The 12500-nt window shown below is 37.9% G+C and overlaps 1 protein-coding gene across 2 annotated transcripts in view; it reads right to left on the reverse strand.

Annotated features, from left to right (window-relative positions):
- Nucleotides 1-3850: 3850 nt before the first annotated feature.
- mau2 (MAU2 sister chromatid cohesion factor) overlaps nt 3851-12500 on the reverse strand; it is a 10844-nt gene continuing 2194 nt past the window's right edge. Inside the window, exons 5-19 of one of the 2 annotated variants that reach the window (XM_060869107.1) lie at nt 12443-12500; nt 12318-12345; nt 11994-12149; nt 11427-11573; nt 10560-10650; nt 9711-9814; nt 9542-9619; nt 9292-9357; nt 8278-8361; nt 8145-8194; nt 7805-7882; nt 7547-7658; nt 7267-7357; nt 6756-6883; nt 3851-5915 (exon numbers count right to left, since the gene is read on the reverse strand). The exon at nt 12443-12500 is cut by the window's right edge and continues 37 nt beyond it. In XM_060869107.1, coding sequence (XP_060725090.1) covers nt 5841-5915; nt 6756-6883; nt 7267-7357; nt 7547-7658; nt 7805-7882; nt 8145-8194; nt 8278-8361; nt 9292-9357; nt 9542-9619; nt 9711-9814; nt 10560-10650; nt 11427-11573; nt 11994-12149; nt 12318-12345; nt 12443-12500 — 1346 coding nt within the window. In that variant the 3' untranslated portion in view covers nt 3851-5840. Of the gene's footprint in view, nt 5916-6755; nt 6884-7266; nt 7358-7546; nt 7659-7804; nt 7883-8144; nt 8195-8277; nt 8377-9291; nt 9358-9541; nt 9620-9710; nt 9815-10559; nt 10651-11426; nt 11574-11993; nt 12150-12317; nt 12346-12442 lie in introns of both variants that reach the window. The other variant, XM_060869098.1, reaches the window with a different exon arrangement.

A 12500-nucleotide genomic window follows, 5' to 3' on the forward strand; every position in this document is an offset into this window, starting at 1 on the left:
TTAAATAAAGTGGTATTATTAGATACAGATGTTAATGCCACTGAGAAGAAGAATAAGTGCTATGCTATGTCTAGAGAAAACAGAGATTGTTTTGTGTGTGTGTTTGTGTGTGTGTCAGAGGAAGAAAAGGTGGGGGTGGATGGATTGGTGTGGATGCTGTAATCCTCCTGTGACTTAGACCTGATAAACACAAATACACACCCATACAAAAGTGTATCATATACAGTGTTGATCATAATTTTCTATGCAATCATTTCCTGATGGGTGTGTCAGAGCTGCCAGATATAAACCAAAGGTTGTACGATATTGTAGGTTTTACAAACAAACCATGCTTTAGAGCGTACATTATACTTTAACTTGGCTTTTACAAAACATGGCTTTTAAAATACAGGATGTGTAATCATGTCAAAGAACATCATGTCAAAGAACACAAACTTGCTGTCCTCACATGGGGGACAGAGAAGCAACCACAAACTCACATTCAGTGCAATAGATTTATTGATTAACTAAGACAAAGTGGCACCCTCCTGTCACTTGGGATAGCACATACTGACCTATTAAGGTTATATAAGATGTGCTTAGTACAGCAATACTTGATTTAATTAGATTAAAGAAAAATCCACAGGCTGCTTTTTCGGTCATTACGACTAAAACGTTGCTTAAGCACCATTATCATTAAATCATAAATAAGTTTCAGGGGATTATCTTACAAAGCCTTTAGATCTTATTCTTAATTGGATGTACAACATGTGTGTGTGTGTGTGTTTTGACAACAAATATCATTATTCAAAATCAATGTTTAGCATCAAAAACCTCTCTACTGTAAAACATTGTTAGGAAGAAATCATACAATTTAATTCTGTTCTCTTTCGATCTAACGTAACGTTTACAACACATTACGTTTAAAAGGTGAAAACAGAAACCAAAACAAAAAAGTGGCACGTCAAGGTCAAGACACAGGAACACGTTCACTTTGTCTTTCAGCTCTACAGGAAGCCGCAATGGTCGCCATTAACAACATGACAGTCTTGGCTTTAATCCCCATTTAAGTACAAGCAACAATGCAGGAAGTGGCCCTCCCAGTCCCCATCAGCCTGGCTCATTATTTGGCAGGAAGTCTCGACTCTCAGCTCTGCTCTGACACCTACTACCTAATAAGCATCACTTACTTAGCTTCAGGTTCCCCCAGTATGTATAGTGTGAACTTGTATTTCAGCTGAAACGTGTCATTTCTTTCAAGGCCCAGGACGTGTTCCTCTGAACTTCACGTCTTATCACAGGAATGTCAAAGGCACTGCTGGGCAGATTAGAAAATAAAGACAGTCATGTGACCAGGCCTGCAAGCTGACCTCAGAGTTGGCTTGGTTCCCTGCAGAAACACACGCACACACACACACACACACACACACACACACACAAACACCCAGCTCCACCATTACTGGAGATCAGGACTTTTATGCATTCCTCAAGGGCAGGGCACAGAAGCACTCACAAATATGCAGTCACACCCTCATGTTTGTACACACTTCACCTCAACGTATCTATCTGTACATATGAACGATATATCACAGGCTCATCTTATAAATAAAATCATTCTAATGCAATATTAAATAACAATGACACCGTTATCATCATAATCATTGCACTATAAACTATTTATACATCGGGTCCAGTTAATTAGAAATGCCTATACCTCCATTTTATTCATGCAATCAATGAATAAATCAGTCAATCACATTGTGGCAGGGCAATTTAATGCATAAAATAAGAAAGATACAGATCAAGAGCTTCTGTTCACGTTCAGGTCAAACAGCTCAGTGAATTGGACTACGGCAAACCGACGAATGCTGGAATTTTAATGAAAAGTTTATATCGAAATCATTCAGTTCTTCATGTGGAAGTTCCTTGTTGCTGAGGGAGCTGAAAGAAAGGCCACAGAAACTTAAATAAACAAATTTACAGCCCAGATGAGCAGAGAAGCATGACAGAAAAGCACAGAAGGTCACACCAAGTTTCATATGAAATAATGGCAGCTCAGTGGTTGTTGGAAGATTTTGGAAGGTTGTGAGTTCAAATCCCAGCACTGCCAAAGCTACCACTGCTGGGCCCTTGAGCAAGGCCCTTAATCTGCAACTGCTCATATATAAATGAATAAGGATTGTGGGCCAAATACTGCACATGTACATGTTCCACCAAGCCAAGAAAAGGAATCTGAGGCAAAATATCACCAGTAAACACCACAGGATATCTTATAATAAATGAATCTATACATTTATTAATTCAATAAACCATTAATAAGAAAGTTGAAGCAAACCCAAGGCAATGATGTGTTGGGTTTAATGTTGTTTTTTTTTTTTTTTACAAAATATTAAAAAGGTTGAAATAGTCGTACTTTGATCCGATCCTGAGCTTGGGGTAAAGTGTGAGGTGTTTCCGTGCGCATTCTCTCCAAATCCGTTTGTTTCCTCCTGCCTTTCAAAAATCATACCAGTAGATGGATTGGTTTTGCTTGCCACTTTTCCTGAATGTGTGTGTGTGTGTGTGTGTGTGTACGTGGTGAACTCTCAACGTTCCCAGGATAGACTCCGGATCCACCGCGACCCGAACGAGGACAAACCGATCATTCAAGATAAATAGGCAAACTAACATAGTGTTCTATTTTGTATAATCTTTTACAATATGACATTTTATTTCAACAGCTCGAGATTTCTCACCACCATGAAACTGTCAGCCTCAAACTTTTACACTGGACTAGACTCACGTTCTAACTGCGACTCGTCACAGTCCTGACCGTCACGTTACATTTTGCACACATACTGTAATAGTCTGCAGATTTCATGGTACGATAAAATTATAGTGACTTTTCATTGCTTCAAATTGGAAACATTAGGATGTTACTCTTTGCATTATTAGATATTTTTCTGCTTTTAATCTTAAAAGAGTAGCTTTAACTCAACAGTTAATATCCCTCGACAGTGTCCAAAAGATTACAAGTACAAATCACAGGATTGTATAAGTAGGTGATAGGTGATCACCTACTTATACAAGGTGAAGGTGAAGTATAGGTGATCCTCAAATTATGCAGCACACCTAGAAAATATCACTATTTGTACTACTGCGGCTTCAAGTCAACATTAAAACTGTTCTCACAGTAGCTTAATGTACCAAGTATGAACTTTATAACACGTGGTAGCCTAGTGGCTAAGGTGTTGGGCTACCAATCGGAAGGTTGTAAGCTCGATCCCAGGTCCACCAAACTGCCACTGTTGGGCCCCTGAGCAAGGCCCTTAACCCTCAATTGCTCAGCTGTAAAGAAAGAAAGAAAGAAAAAAAAAAATGTAGTAAGTCGCTCTGATAAGGGCGTCTGCCAAATGCTGGAAATGTATAACAGCAGCCGTGATCTGTAATACATTTATAACTTACAGTCAAATCCACAGAATCTTTAACAAGCTCTTATTGATTCCTTCAAGAAATATGCTTCTCAATAAATATATATTAAGTAATTAATTTAGAATAGTTTAAAAAAAAAAATACTGTATAAATGGTTGAATTTATTTACATGTCCTATTTTAAACCCATTTAAGTAAGCAGTTATGGATTATAAATAAATACACTTTTACAGCTAAATACAATTCAGTCAACGGTGATAAACATTTCTGTGAGAACTTTCGTTAAACACTTTCATCTGGAGTCTTTTTGCAAAAGTTTTGTAAAAGCACAAGACAAAAAAAAAAAAAAAGACACGACTGATTTTTGTAACATTTATGCAAAGGGTTTTGGAAATCTGATGAAAATAATGACAAGGATATTAATATGGATAAATGTGGCATATAAATACTCAAACTTTACAAAATTTAATAAATGGGTTTATTTGTTAAAACTACAGAAAATGGGGTAAATACCTTAAAAAAAAAAAAGGTGTCTCAGTAGGGTTTATACAGTGGAGAAGAGAAAGTGGAAACGGAAAAACATTGTGACGTGTCAATACAAAAGACATTGTGTCTGCAAAGGAAAAATCTGGGCTCTTGTTTAAGAAATATTTACTAGAATATTACAAAAGGTCATCAGTTTCACCAGCCTTGAGTTGTGTAAAGCTGAAGGGATCCTGATATGAGAGACAGATCCGGATACCATCAACTTCAAATTAAAGGGTTTATTTATGATCATGGGCCAAGGATGTGAATGAGAACAGGTAGTCGCATCTCTAGCGCCCTCTCTTGCTTATACTTATACACACACATCTCAAATAAAATCTAATACCAAGTGTGAAACATGCCATGAGGCGAGCTACAAGTGTTTAACAATAAATATCAGTGAAAAATAAACCAGGCATAAAGATCAATGATCTATGACTGTATGCTGGTGTTTTTTTTTTTTTTTGGCCTTTTAAGAAATTTTGCCAAAAAGCCAGTAGTTTGCAGGAAAACAAAACAAAACAAAACAAAAGGAACCTTTGTTTCTGGACTTAGCACAGTATTCCTCTAAACAGCTTTGTCAAAATGTTCTCAACTAACAAACTGCCACTGGTATTAAAAATGATACTGCTAAAATATCTGCAGTGCTCAAAATAGAGAAAATCTATACATACTTTTTGAAATACCCCACACAAGACAAATTGCAAAAAGAAAAGATTACTATGCATTTAGTTACGTGTTTTAGTTCTAGTTAAAAAAATAAACAATGAAACAGGACAAAATAATCTCTTGATGATGCTGAAACAATACTTTGAGATGCATCTTAGCATTAAAGACACTGACTCTGGGTACCAGGAAACGCAATACAGTGACGGACTTTGTTTGATAGCGGATTATTACCTTGCATCATGTCCTTTTAAACTCTTAGCTGCCTGCACAAGCTCGGGTTTGTTATTATAATTAGCCTGTTTGTTCCAACCCCTGAAAATGAGGGGAGCGTTCAACTCAGGCTGAATTTGTCAAGGCCAAGTCTGATCCGATCTGCACCAGAAGACTTCGATCTTAGGCACAAAGTTTTGTTATGGTTACAAAAAAGTTTTCGTTCCAGACGACCGGCCGCCACAAATACTAGTTGTCTAATGTCAGACGGGATCAGATGTAGCACCTGATTGGTTGGAATGAAAATCTGCAGTTTCACAAAATATTTGTGGATAAGAATGAAGATAAGAATGAAGATGAAAAAAAAATAAATAAAATTAAAAAAAAAAAAAAAAGTCAAACCAGGTAGCGTGCTAACGAATGAATCCAACACACACATCAGTGTGTTATATTCACTGGTTAAGTTCATGGATGATGCATTAAAGTTAAAGAGGTTAATAATGATGAAAAATATGGAATTCTGTGTATTCTATTCAAGCTCGTATATGAACACAGAGAAACAGGCCAACTTGACAAGTTTTAAACTGCTATGAAATGAAATGGCTTCATCGATACCTTCCATCTTCTGTTGACCAACCAAATATAGTTTCTAAATGATTAGACCGTATGCTTCCAAACTCTTGCCCTGTAGAGCCTTTCTCTGTTTTTTTTTTTTTTTGTCATGTGTGCACGTTCATGAAGACTGAAGTAATTAATCACGCCCCTGCTGTGACTCGTATCCCAAGGTCTCGCTGACATCTCGTTGCCCCAACATCATACAAGTTCAATAAGAATAAGTTAAAATCTGAATACAAGATAAAATCTGCAGGACAAAAGCTGGAGTCCTGTCTCCTTTAGTTTTAATGTGTGTGTGTATATGTATGTGTGTATGTGCAGGTGAGGGCTCAAAGGCTGACCTTTATGTACAATGTGTGTGCTCACAGTCAGCGAGAAGGGATGTGTGTGTGTGTGTGTGTGTGTGTGTGTGTGTGTCAGTGTGCTGTATATTCAAAGCAGGCTGGCCAGGCTGGTTGTGGGTCCATTCTGAGCTTGGATCTGCACTGGTGGAGGTCCATCTGTCCACTGAAATACATTCAAGTACACACACACACACACACACACACACACAAATAAACAACCTGTAACTTGTAAAGAGGAACCAAAACTACACCAAAGTCTAAAAAACTGCAATAAAGTATAAACAACATTTGCCTGCACCTTTACTGTTTACCCAGACACCAGAAGCCTGGTCCTGAACTGAATTACCCAAAACCACAATTCTTTTATCCAATGAAAGAAAAATGTTTAGTGGTCTGTAAATTAAAAAACCTAAATAAAAAGTAAGTAACTAGTATTGTATTTTACTGATGTTTTCTGTCAGTAGATTATAAATATAAAAGGTTGGTGTCTTTCTGTAAAAGTGTCAATTGGTAAAAAATAATTCTACCCCCCTCTTTATGATTAAACCAACTTTACTGTTGTGATGCAGAATAGAAACTTATTTCAGTTGAAGAAAACTGTTTTGACTGTGTGAACCATTTTGCATAATGCAAAATAAAGTAAAAAATGGAAATAATTTATTTCCCTGGCTAAAGCGAACATCAGAAGCGCTCCAAAAATAAATAAATAAAATAAAAAAAGACTGATTTATTGAAATAGTTTGAGAAGGAATCAGATTCACACAAATGCTTTATTTGCATTAGTTCTACAAATATACTAGTTAATAAGCAACAGAATGACCTGCGGGGTTTTTTTAACGCTGCATGACGTTAGTGTTTATAGAAATAAATGTAGGTGAGGAGATAAAATAAAACACGACCACCTTGAGTCATGTTAAACTTTAGTGTAAAACCAGCATGGGAACATTTGGGCACCAAACTTCACCACGCATGGTGTGTGTTGCTGGTATGATTGAGCACTTACACTTATGAGGTTGTGTTCAGGCAGGCTGCAGGCAGCTATGTGGTCCTGTAGGAGCTGCTGGGAGAAGTTCTGGTGCATTTGTGCTGCCTCGTGAGCGTCTATCGTGTTCCCACAGGCCTTGTTCAGATCTGAGCACAGAGAAACAGGGATGCATCAATGTTCTGCTGAGTCATAATCAAAACATTTGGGAATCAGATCACATTTGTGGGTTGCTTTAATTTGCCAAGAATATGGCCCACTTTCCACTGACTCAGTGTTAATTACATAGAGTTAAACTTGAGTTAAAGCTCTGCCATATTTGATTGGCACAAAAATATGACATAAAAATGCTAGAATATTTAAAAAAAGTGGATGACTTTGATGTTTATATGATATGATTTATAAAAAAATGATTTATGTAGCTGAAATATTATTACTGTATTATAATGGCTAAATATGATATTTTCTGAAGTGTAAAAAGAAAAAACAACACCCACGACTGTATATGCTAATTGCAGTGTGAACTGTCTACCTTTAAGCAGAGCAGAAGACCAAAGCTGAACAGACATGTCAGGAATCTTGCTGGCCAACTGCATGGCTGGAACCACCATATTGTTGCTTTCCTGTTAGAGAATTTCCGCGCACACACACACACCATTTCATTTTCCTCTATACGTGTGATTAGATGACTAGTCCAGTGATTTTCTCTTTATCCCATGAAAGGAAAAACCAATATCTCTCCTGACAACAAAAGCTAAACATGTGAATAATTAATTTCCATTGGCTGAGGAGGATGTAAGAGCAGAACTTACTCTGTGGTTTCCCAGAACGTAGAATATGTGTCCGAGAAGAACAAGCGAGCATGCGGTCAGTCGATTCAGATCCTCTGCGTTTGACATCTTCAGAGTCTCACGCAGGAAACGCCTGCACACGCACACAGAGACGCAAGTACAACTATGATTATTTCTTGCTTAGAAGGAAGACTATAAACATCAAATAATAAAATGCAACTAAATGTAAAACTGCTTCCTGTACTGATGCGGAACTTGAGGCGTGTAGTACAAACTCACTTGGCCTCGTTGTAGCGTCCTTGAAAGAAAGACAGAAGTCCACGGATGTAAAAGGCTGCGGCTCGCAGACAGTGAGAACTGCAAACGAGACAAAAATGGGTTCAAATATGTTCAGTGTCGAGAGCAATGACAACAAAATTGTCAGATGCTGTAAATAATTTTCAGAGGCAACGATATTATTAGTATTTTCATTTGTGACTTTCATTTATTTATTTATTCTCTCAAACAATTTTTTCCCCCGATCATGGTTCATGGACCTAAATGAATTGTGAAATGAAATGTAAATGAATTCTTCATGTAGTTCAGCACCAGTTATCCTGTACAAGCGTGCGTCTTTTACCTGACAGGGAAGTTGTGGTCAGGGTTTATCCTCTCTAGTAGGCTATAAAGCTGTTGAGAGAAAATGAAAACATGTTATTCCTCTTGAATACACCTGGGATAGATACGCAAGAGCGATATACGGGGTGACTAACCTCTTGGTGTCGGTTTCCCTCTCTGATATACACACTAGCCAAGTTGGTCACAATAAAAGTCCATAGCTCCTGGTGTGTAGTAAGCTGGGGAGGCAGCAACTGAGGAAAGTTAAACCAGCAGCAATATTCCAACAAACTTAAATTCAATGCGAAATCCAGCAGGAAATGCAGAAAGAGAATAAAAGAAATACATGAATAAAATTTTAATGAAAGTTCTAGCAACAAAAGCATAGACATGGAGTTCAGAAAATAGCTGAAGACTGATGTTTAATCAGCTATCATCTACTCACTATCTTCTCTGCTCTCTACTTACTATAGTCTTAACGTGGGTCCTAGCAGACACACTACACACTGCTCATCATTTCATCTCACACATTACTGGCATGACAGCATGTGTTAGCATTCTTATTTGGCAAACAAATGTGTTACTGACTTGCAGCTTGTATTAGCCTCTGGATTTACTAACCGTTGAGGAGCAACATCTCTGAAACAAAGCCAATTGTGCGCTGCATATCCTGAAGTTACTAGGAGTTATCTAGCTATCTTAATTCACTGCAGCAACCCAAGCTTCTTTTTTCTGCTTTGTCTTTTACACTTTAATGTCTAAAAACAGGTTTGTTCCTTGCCTAAGGGAGCTACAAACAAGTTCCTAATTATAATTTCCACGCGCCGTCATTAAATCAGTCTGCTAGTAACATTAAAAGAGACACGTGGCGTAAGGCTCTTTTACCGTCAACCAGGTATGTTCTGGGAACAGCGAACAGCACACTTCCTGTGCTCATGAATACATGTTTGAAGCATCCTATAGGTACTAGTGGCTTTGGGGCTTCCTTTCCGTCAGCGAAAGTGAAAGCATTCGCACACTGCCAAGTTCCTGCATTTGCTTTAACAAAACCGAACCAGGACATCATGTACCTACGGTGGCAAACCTGCAGCATGTGCAGTTTTATCAGAAGTATGATGATTCAGCTCATCTGTGTGTAACTGCAGGAATGAGTGAAAAACGGCACTTACCCGCAAGGCTGTAGTGAACTGAGCCTCTGCATTGTCCATACAGTTCACAGAAATACAGTAGAGCCCCTGTGGAGACAGATATTTGTTAAACACGGTTACAGAGTCAAACAGAAAGTGTAGCCCCCCCCCCAATTCCTGCTCCCCAGCTAAAATAATCATCTAAATGATCATAAATAATCACATTAAATTATCATTGAAATCCTGTGTCATTTCTCTCAGCTGCAGTTGTGTGAGTGAGGTGTGGACTCACTAATAGTGTATGAAGCTGAGCAGCGTGGTTGGAGAACAGACGAGGAGATTGCTGGCACAGCTGGCACACCTGAGAGATCTATTTGAAATCACACAAAGTTCATTAGCACCGAGCTGAAAAATAACCAAAATAAAACGGCACGTTAATTCGGATGTGGCTGCGAGCCGACCTCCTGCAGCGCCGTCGCTTTGTGGCCCGTAACCAGGCGACACATGATGATGTGCTCCAGCAGGATGACTTGGAATGACGAGAGAATGGGACTGCAGTCCAACACTACAATAAAACACCAGACAAATCTGAGGCACTGACCAACCAGAGTATTAGAAGCAAACAGAAATAGAGTTGAAATTCAACAGGTTTTTAAATCTGGTTTAGATTTCATACGTAATTTTTATTATATTGGCATGAATATGAGGATTTAAAATAAAGATTAGACAAATTTCTATCTAAGGGTTTCTATGGTTTGCTTTATTCTAGACAAAAAAAAATAAACATTTTAGAACTGTTTAGAACGCAAATAAAACTGGACAGTAAATATAACCTAAAGGATTTCCCTTAAAATCATTATGCTAACGACATATTTTCTATTTCTTCGATACACACTGGCAGCTTTTTCACAGAGAAGCAGGTACATATAACAACATCACTCTAACATGGTGTCATGGGGTTTGCTAGGTCTAGTTATCTATAGCATGGATAAAGTAATTCTTTAATGATTCCATCGCTAAACAGAACACAAACACAAGGAAAAAAGATTGACAGGCTTAAGATAATTGATCTGATAATATTAATATCATTATTACGCTTCATCGTTCCTACTTAAATATTGTGTCAGGTTTGTCGTCAGCTTTGTCGAATTTTAAAAGTAGTCAGGCATTAAATGCAAGAGCAAAACAAAAAGCAAACTTGTACTGAATAATATAAAAATAAATCAACTCTTGGTGACGAATGACGCGCTTTCCAGTTAATGCCGTTATAAACATATTGAAGTGCAATGGTGTGTTTCATTCTGACTCACTTTTTAGTTTCTCTAGTTGCATTAGAGCTTTGTCCGTGTACTTCTGCGCCTTCTCTAAGTATCCGGCCTGCATCGAGTGCATAACAGTGACCTACGCATCTCACAAACAGAATTTCAGTGAGGAGTTCATAGTGGAAGTGCAGACATCTGTACTCAAAGCTCAGACTTAGTTATTTAAATGTTATTCAGACAGTTGTGTGGGAGCTGTGTGCGTATGTGGGGGGAGTTCGTCAAAAAACATGGGTGTGTCACAGATTTTGCACATTTCTGGCCCTGGACTTAAGTCAAATTTTCTTGCGTGATATCGGGTCAAAAGAAAAGCAGCATTAAGTCCAGTGCCACTATCTGACAGTTTAATGTGAAAGCATGATATAAAAACTTAAAAGGAGCAGGACAGCTAACCAATATACGTTACACACTTTATTAATTCTGTCTGATACTACAGCTATTTTTATAAATCTTCTTCCAAATAACCATTATGGAAACCATATTCTTAATATTGTTAAAAAAAAAAAAGAAAAAAAAAGAAAAAAGCTACATCTGCAGTGCAGAATTACAAGTAAAACTTCATGCAGCTGTAAAATAGCAGGCAATCACCATGAAACATCTCCTACATGTAAAAACAAATGTAGCGCTGATTTGTTTCACGTGACCTGAATGTATTCTTCTGATGTCAAAGTAAACTTACATGTTGACTAAATTGTGACTTTCTGAAGACAGAAATAAATAAATTAATTAATTAATTAAAATTAAAATAAATTTCAGGAACGAATGTTGGAACACGCATTAACCAAACATTCTGTGCGAGGGTGCAAATTAGTCAGAGGTTGTGAATCGGACGAGTGGACTTCTGAGGGAGAGACGTACCAAGTAGACAAGAACACACATATGCTCTTTAGGAAGCCAGTGGAAGAGGTCTGCTGGGTTACTGGGCAGGATCTCGTCATCTTGGAGTGTTGAGATGGTCTGAATGCACTGCTGCAGCTGCTTTAAACATGGCTTCACGCTTTTCACCTACACACACACACATATGATATGAACTCATTTAAAAGCAATCAAGGATTTATGAAGCAATTATTGTTCCTAGGTCGAAGATTAAAAAGATTTAAGTATTCAATGTAAAGTGTTTAATAATCTAATTAATATAGTTTTATTGACTCAATGCTATAAAGGTCTATTAAATACACAGGGAACCTCATTTGACATTAGGCTGTATTTAAAATCAAATCTAACCTTAATAACTTCTCAAATTCCTTTATTTAATCGCATTTGCAAAGTGTTAATCCAGAATACTAGGGGTATAAATATTTAGTTACCTCTTATTTATTTTTTCAGCAACAACAAAAAAAAATCTGCCAATAAAATTAACGTTGACCTGTCAAGCATCTCTGCAAGCCAAACTGTGACACGCAGCTTAAAGGTGGACATACTGACCTGTCCGGCATCCAGGTAATGTGTGACCTGCAGCACCAGGAAAAAGACGCGGAGGGATTCCTTCTGTATGGGGTTTCCCTGCCAGTTCTCTACAATCTGCCCACACAACGTGAGCAAAGGATGCACCTCCTGTAGCTTACGTTCCATCAGCAGCAACTGCGTATGCACCAAACACACATCATATAATCTACATACAATTAAATTAAAGTTGTGTAGACAAATCTAGCACTGCTACAGATAACTTATCAGCAGTATTATTCCCGAAGAGAAATTGGCATGTGTGGGGGGTGTGTGAATGGATGGACAGGCAACAAACAAACTCACCATCCCTTTACTCAGAAGAAACAGAGCTCTGTGAAAAGATCAGGACAACAAATAACTATTAACGGTACTTCTTCTGTACATTAACACCTCCTCTATTCTAAAGCCAACATAACAGTTATTCATACCTGGTATATTCTGAGCCGACGACCCTGGCATATTCAGCACCTACACCCAATAAGTCAC

The sequence above is a fragment of the Tachysurus vachellii genome, chromosome 1 (genome assembly GCF_030014155.1).
Source record: "Tachysurus vachellii isolate PV-2020 chromosome 1, HZAU_Pvac_v1, whole genome shotgun sequence".
Taxonomy (NCBI): Eukaryota; Metazoa; Chordata; class Actinopteri; order Siluriformes; family Bagridae; genus Tachysurus; species Tachysurus vachellii.